This window comes from Necator americanus, chromosome IV (genome assembly GCF_031761385.1).
Source record: "Necator americanus strain Aroian chromosome IV, whole genome shotgun sequence".
NCBI lineage: Eukaryota > Metazoa > Nematoda > Chromadorea > Rhabditida > Ancylostomatidae > Necator > Necator americanus.
The window spans coordinates 19,312,581-19,320,089 of record NC_087374.1 but is presented as its reverse complement, the minus strand read 5'-3'; the positions used below and the strand labels follow the sequence as shown (position 1 = coordinate 19,320,089).

The following is a 7,509-nucleotide window of genomic DNA, read 5'->3' as shown; positions in this document are numbered from 1 at the left end:
CGTAGTTCATGTACGTCGATCGTAGATGGTGCGACAAACGAGAGCAACTTCCAAGGATGAGCAAGTGATGGACGAAGAAATGGTTGCAGTGGACATGTGCAAGAAATCTGGACCGCCGAGTTCGAATGCAAGTTACGAGAGGAAATTTTTAATTTCGAGAGGTATGGTGGGGATTCGAAAACTGTCTGGTTTCCAGATGATAAGTCCGTAGGTTCTATGTTGTTATTCTCCAATATTTTTTTTTCAGAGGGTACTCCGGCCGATAGTCGGTTCTATCAAATTCGACATCCAAAGAATCGTGCCCCGTGTTTGTATCGTATCAGTGAGAGGTGCTGCGATGAAGTGAGCAGACATTAGTTGTTGTGTTTCACTCTTTTCGAAAATAACAATCTACCACTATCAGGTTCTTTCCGTAGGAGAAACCTTCCGCTCATGGTTTTATGGTGAAAGCGTTGTATCAGACGGAGCTATTAAACTTCTTTCGCCCATACACCCTTTGTTTTTAGCTCTGCCGTATTTAATGAGCTCTAAGGTATGCCGTGTGTAGTCGGATCAAAAGGACATGAAGCACGGTGCTGTTGGATAAGCAATTGCGCTCGAAGAGGTGATATGAGATAACTCGAGATAACGGTTGGAATCGAGGTGGGAACATCACGAACTGCAGCAATGAACGGTGGTAGAACCTCACCCGATCCTAACTGCTGCGCTCCACCGCATCTCTTCGAGCGCAACCGCAACTGCTCCGTACTTCATGTCGTTTTGACTCCACTTAAAGTTATGGTTTTATTTTTTATCCAGCGATTGACCGCTTAGTTTGAATTCTACCATATTTCATTATTTAGAGCAAATCTACCGAGTTAGAAGAAATCTTCAGAGATTCTGAATTCCCATCCATCGCTAACCTCCTGGTAAATAACCAGTTTCTCAGGAATGTAGACAAAGTTGCTGATTTGAAAGGTGAGTGATATGTTGAAGCAATGTCTAGAAAATGCCATACTCCAAAGAATTAGGTTGTGCATAAGTTGCAATATACGATAATCCTGTTGTTGTTGACATTTTTGAAGTCAAACAATAGGAAACTTTTTTTTCTTTTTTGTGTTCCTATTTTGCGAACAATAATCCATCGTGCTGCTGTGATACCAGCATATTTCTGTGCCTCCTTATTAGCTCAAACATCGGGTTTTCGTTATAGTTCTGTGATAGAATGGATGATGAGAGTTGCTGAGCATATATATATATATATATATATATATATATATATATAATGATTGATTGCTTTCACTTCAAGAGATGTTTGACACAAAAGTTTACCAGTTCAATGAAGTTAAAACTCTTGACTGGATATCAGAAAGGTTTCAAAGGCTCCGCACTGCGCTTGTTGAGGAAGGTTGCTTGCACAAATCAATAACTGAGAATGGTAAGCCTTCTTCTTTATTTATGCCCTAGTGTAAATAACTTGAGTGAGTGGATCAAGATATTTACAGAAGAGGTTCTGGACCGGTACTCATTTGGAGTCCTTTGTGACTATTTGAACCCAGAAATGGCAGCGCTGGTTAAGGTGCAGCTTTCCATAAGGGATCCTCCAGCCGATGAAAACGAGCGTGTTGATATGTCAATGAAAAGAAAGGCAGATGATCTGCACAAGGACATCGAACAGAAACCAGCTAAGGTATCTTGATGACGTTACTTCTTTCTGGTGTTTCATGTGTTCGAGCCTGTGAAAAAACTTAGTGGTGTTTAGTGATCTAATTCATAAATAGCTAAGAGCTAGATTCGGCGGCTTTGAATAGCGCCACTGAATATTTTCGCATCGATCGTTCCGTCAGCGTTATTTGATCACCGACGTGCCACTTTAAAATACATCTCATTTGTCACCTCAACTAAATTATAAAATTACAAGAAATGCAAGTCGTTTGCATTCTTTCCCACTATGGCAACGAAGGCGTTTCCTAATATAAGCGGATGTAGATTTGTAGTTGTGAATCTACCCTCAAAAATAGAAGTTTTTTTTATCTCGCATTATGCCTTACTCTAGAGGTACTTTTTCTAGAAACCAAAGGAATCAACCGCAATGAAGAAGTTGCAACAAGCCAGCAAGGGTACAAAATCTATAAGTGATTTCTTCACGAAGAAAACTTAAGCGGGTCTTTTACTTCCTATTTATTCCTTTATAAAATTGTTGCGATTGTTTTGTTTTAATTATCACATTAACAACTTGACTTTGTTCATAAGTTTTCTTCCACGTTTCGACATTATGTCTTAGGGATCTCTTTGACTTGCTGATATTTGGCGTGTTTATTGTCTAACTTGTTATAATGCAAGTAAGTATCTTGTATGAGTTCCCACAATTCATTCGTCGAATTTGGTTTTATGATAAACTGATGTACATTCTTCATTTTCAATCTTCAATAAATAGCTCATGCCTATGCGGAAATCCACATCATAAAGGTTAGATATCGAAACCTATCATATTTCCTTTTTAAACGTGAGCCCTGATCGCCCACATTTTTCTCCATAATCTTTTTTCAAAGCTTTTTTCCAAGAAGATGTCGCGTCTCGCGGCATCTCGTATAATGCACGTAGGTAGAGGAATTGGAGATGTAACACCATATGGAAAACGTATGGACCGACTGAGCAGAAGAATTTTTGGTGATGTTGTTAGGACTACGGATACTAAGAGTATGAAAGTATGTTTTACATTACAGAGTCGCAATCGTTCTTTTATGACTTCTTACACGTTACCCACGATATTCTTCAGCGATTCTCTTGTCACAAATTGTAGACACCCATGGCTTTTGCTATTCTCGCTATTCCAACAAGGTCCTTCTAGGTTGTTCGGATTATGTCTGCCGAGCCGTATGAGACAAAAGAACAACTTTCCGTTAAGTACTATCCTAATCTCCCCATGTTCCACTATCTCACTAAAATGCTTCGATTCCATGGCTTGTTGTTTGATGACCACGTCGTGTTCAGACAAGTGAGTTTGTCAAGTGAGATCCTCCTTTTGATAACGGGAAACACTTCGCCAAGTTCCTTCGAAAAATCTAAAAATTGTTAGGTTGTTGATCGCAAGACCTTGATTTTGATTTTAGGGTTTCTTATTATCATTACTGTGTTTTGCTACAATCTAATTAAGGTCCAAGACGATTTGAAAATTCTACGAGGAAAAGTTGTTCGGCCTCCTATAGGACAAGGAAAACGTGCATTGTTGAGAGGAAAGAAATAGCAACAAAGTTTCGACATTTTCTTATGTATTTAGTGTTTAGAAATGTATAGGTTGTTATTACGTGCTGTTCATTTCTATAATAAACGGAGTTCTGAATTTGCATTTGCTTTCCTGTACGGTAGTCTGCCCTATCTACTAGCAGAAGATTGTGAAAGGAATGATTTCGGATGAAGTTGACTAATGAATCTGAACAGTTGAGTACGCAGCGATATCACACCGTGCAGAAGCTTTCCGTAGAACAAGGTGTGTGCTTCAGTTAGCTATGAAGCGGAATGCTGATGGGAAAGTTAAGGACAATAATGTTGGTAAGCGGATAAGATAGTATTGCAATTCCAAAAATGCGCTGATAACTTTGCTGTGTTTTTCTGACTTTTCCTTAAAATTCCATCTGTCACTGTTAGAAACTTAGTGAGTGTTCTGGAACTTTAACCGTTTATTTTTCTTCATAGCATCATGCAAATTATTTGCACCTGCGAACAGTTAGAACACAGACCTCTTATAAGATGATGCCAACAGACCTTATCGTGCTCATTATATGCATGACAATTCCTTAGACGCTTTGGTAATCTGCTTCCGTTAGGTAAGCTGCTATTTTTATGAGACGTTGTTCAGACATGTTTGGACAATTCAAGGAAAAAACTGGGACCTGGGAAGGAAAACACTCTGATAGTGTTCTCATTTTCACCCATAATAACTGTAAACCGCGGGCAAAGATAGCAGCCTTCGACATGGGTACGATACAGACTTTCGCTCTGACATTAATCGTAGTTAATCAATTTTTTAAGATGGAACACTAGTGACAACAAAGTCAGGAAAGGTGTTTCCTGTGGATAACTCTGATTGGAGAATCATTTACGATCAAGTCTTACCGCGAGTGAAAAAGCTCTATGGAGAGGAGGAATACAAAATTGTTATTTTCACTAATCAGAAAGGAATTCAGGTATGGTTATTGTTATTATTACCGTAGGAAGTTTCGTAACGTCAGGCAGCGTTGTTCTTCATCTTTTTCCACATTGGTTGAGAAACAGGCACGTACGAGAAAAACATGGCAGGAATTTAAGTCTTGCGTGTAATAGATGTGAATGTGAGTATGTTTGCTTCAGACTGGCAAAGTAGATAAAAATGGCTTCAAACAAAAAATGGAATCGATTATAAGAAAACTTGGAGTACCTGCACAGGTAATTTCAAATTTATTTGTAATTTGTTTGCAGTAAATAAAAGTTTGCGATCTGCGACTTTCATATAATGATGTTTGCGAGAAAATCTGAGTTTTTTTAGTAGTTTTTCTTCTGTAGTTCTTAGAATTCTTTCTGCATCCTAGAAATTGCTTTTGCTAGAGGAAAGGAAGCGCTTGTTTGCTTCAACTTATTTTTCTACTCTCAGGGGTGTGGTTCACGACTATTCTCCCTAGTAATCCAGAAAAGATCGGTGTTTCGTATAATGTTCGTTTCGTATAATATATATGTTTCGTATATATTTTCATAAAACGAGAAAAGTAAGCTGTTTCAAATATGTTTCTGTTTTTTATTTTCTCTTCTTCTTTTTCCTTTCGCGTCCTAACATATGATCGATTTTCTGTTCTCCACCCTAATACTGCGAATGAATTGTTATCTTGAGAGAGGCTTTGTTAATATTGAACCATACTCAATATAGTGTTTAAAGGCATCACCCCACGAATCTGAGGTGGTGCAGATTTCAGGTGGAGTATTCGTATACAGGATGGGAGACTACGGAGAGGGGGTGATTCCGTCCATTTCTTCCTAATTGCCGTAAAAAACGGCCCGGAAGATACGGCTTCATTCGTTTTGGCGCACCATTTTGTACAAGAGGTTCGATTGGAGCGCGCCAGTCTTGTGCGGCGCCGCATCTTCCGGGCCGTTTTTTACGGCAATTAGCAAGAAATGGACGGAATCATCTCCCTCTCCGTAGTCTCCCATCCCGTATACGAATACTCCACCTGAAATCTGCACCACCTCAGATTCGTGGGGTGATGCCTTTAAGGCATTCGTCGCCATAGGTGATGGACAGTATCGAAAGCCGTGCACAGGTATGTGGAAAGAGCTTTTAGAAGCTAATGGTGACATCGCCATCGACGTTAGCAAGTCGCTATACGTTGGAGATGCTGCTGGAAGACTCAAAACAAAGGTTTGTAATGCCCACCTTCTATACCATCCAAGAAGAATGTTGCAGTTTTAGACCCGTCCTAAAAAGGATCACTCATGTGCTGATCGCTTTTTTGCTTCAAATCTCGGTATCGAATTCCATACTCCGGAAGAGTTTTTCCTTGGCAAGAAGACACCGGAACCGTGGAGTCCTCCATTGTTCGATCCTGTTGCATATATTGATGCTAAGAAGCCTCTTCTAGAACCTGGAGGTAAGGAATGATACAGAAACGTTGCATGTATGTTTAACTGCAGGTTTACGTTCGATCGCAGCATTAGAAAAGCGTTAGAGAAACAACCTATATTTTTGCGCGAATGGGAAATTTATGTAATGGCAATTCTGGTACCCTGTATTTTTTTTATCTTCTAGACACTCCATTGCCATCGTTTGGGAAAGAAGTTGTAGTGATCGTCGGATTCCCTGGATCAGGCAAGTCTACCTTTGCGCGCATGTTGGAAAAAGAGCACGGATACATGGTTGTCAATCGTGATACGTTGGGCACGTGGCAGAAATGTTGTGAACGAGCAAGAGTTTATTTGAGAGATGGGAAGAGCGTAGTAGTAGACAATACGAATCCAGATAAGGAGTCCAGGCATGCTCAGTTTACATCTTCTCGAAGATTTCTTTATTTATCTGGACGTTCAGGAGTCGTTACACGGCGTTGGCTCGAGAAATGAAGGCATCATGTCGGTGCTTTGAACTGACCTGTGACATTCATCAAGCTGGTCATAATGTAAAATTTCGGCTTCTAACTCAAGGAACATCGAATGAGGTTGGAACGATGGTACTTCGGATGTATTCTAACAAATATGAGGTTAGTTGAGAAAGTTATCTTGTTTAAATTTGAGCCTTGCACTGAACTCACATGGATATACACTGGTATACTTGAAATCATTGAACGGCTATGAACATAATTTTTTCTAATACTATCATTAATAGGAGCCTTATTTATCCGTGTAACGACTCCTGAACGTCCGGATAAACAATCTTGATTCTTAATGTCATCTTTTAGCACTTCCATCCTTAATCTCTACGGAATACCTGCGAATGAACTATCGTTGCAACTAGCATTATCAATTATTGTCATGATTATTACAACAAATTTTAAGAAAGCTCGAGCTTTGAAAATACCTCCATCCTTTGTGCGTGCTCTCACCACGAGCAGAAGTTCGTGATTATTCGATGCAGGTGCACCAGTCAATTTTTCTAGCCGTGTTTTGTCGCGTCTACATTCGGCATCTGTATACATAGTAGGATCAAAAGGACATGAAGCGCGTACGCAACTGCGTACAGCTTCTCTCGAGGCACTTTGATGGAGCGTAGCGGCTGGGATTGTGGTGATATCCTTGCTGGTACCACCCATCGTTGCAGTTTGCGACGGTCCCAAATCGGTTCCAAATGCTGCCTCCACCGCGCCATGGTACCCAAATACACCGCAACTGCACTCCTGATTCATGTCGTTTTGACGTGACTGTAGCTGACTCTGATTTTCTCTACTCTGGTGACTGCATCACCTGCGACACAACGTACGCACTTTTTGTTCTTGATTCACACACTTCTATGTTGCTCGAATCGAAACCGTGCGCGTTTTCAACTACCTAGCATCTGTCTACGCTCCTTTCTGTGAGTACTTAGTTGGTATTTCCTTCTATTAGGACTGCTTTTGATAGAGAAGAATGATAGCTAAAGTCACATCGGTTGGTTTTTTCTTTCAGAAACCAGAATTGTCCGAAGGATTCGACTCCATAGTGTACGTGAACTTCGTGCCAAATTTTGAAAAGGAAGAACATGCAGAGCTATACAGGCAGTACTTATCGGAGTCTTAGATATTGTCTCAGCAGATCTCAATTTCTAATAAGCTAGGTATTTTTTTAATCTTAAAATATATCTAGTCTTAAAACGGTAAGAAATTTCTTATGATCTGAAATGTGCGCATCAACCTGCTATCATTACGATTCCAAGTGAATGTACCACCAATCTTATATACTATTTCTCTTCAACAGTTTTGCCACTACCCGACTGCTTATTATAACGGTATCTGAGGATTTTTTTTCAAATTTGTTGGTCAGCTTCGTTATATATGTTAGTAGCCTTTTTGCTTACTTTCGGGAATTTTCCAT

The 7,509-nt window shown here is 39.9% G+C and overlaps 3 protein-coding genes across 3 annotated transcripts; all 3 read left to right on the top strand.

Moving 5' to 3' along the window:
* Positions 1-25: 25 nt before the first annotated feature.
* Positions 26-2,140, top strand: RB195_001916 (uncharacterized protein; the record flags this gene model as incomplete). The annotated part of the gene is made up of 7 exons (XM_064198914.1): positions 26-161; positions 248-342; positions 404-532; positions 843-957; positions 1,289-1,417; positions 1,485-1,669; positions 2,051-2,140. The coding sequence occupies 7 exons, from the start codon at positions 26-28 to the stop codon at positions 2,138-2,140; spliced, it is 879 nt and encodes a 292-aa protein (XP_064054795.1).
* A 406-nt stretch (positions 2,141-2,546) lies between these two features.
* Positions 2,547-3,226, top strand: RB195_001915 (uncharacterized protein; the record flags this gene model as incomplete). Its single annotated transcript, XM_064198913.1, has 3 exons — positions 2,547-2,687; positions 2,831-2,977; positions 3,137-3,226. 3 exons carry the CDS (start codon positions 2,547-2,549, stop codon positions 3,224-3,226), a joined length of 378 nt encoding a protein of 125 aa, XP_064054794.1.
* A 262-nt stretch (positions 3,227-3,488) lies between these two features.
* On the top strand, positions 3,489-7,215 carry RB195_001914 (uncharacterized protein; the record flags this gene model as incomplete). Its single annotated transcript, XM_064198912.1, has 9 exons — positions 3,489-3,531; positions 3,839-3,958; positions 4,012-4,166; positions 4,330-4,404; positions 5,228-5,371; positions 5,423-5,600; positions 5,759-5,981; positions 6,035-6,203; positions 7,105-7,215. The coding sequence occupies 9 exons, from the start codon at positions 3,489-3,491 to the stop codon at positions 7,213-7,215; spliced, it is 1,218 nt and encodes a 405-aa protein (XP_064054793.1).
* Between the last annotated feature and the right edge of the window lie 294 nt (positions 7,216-7,509).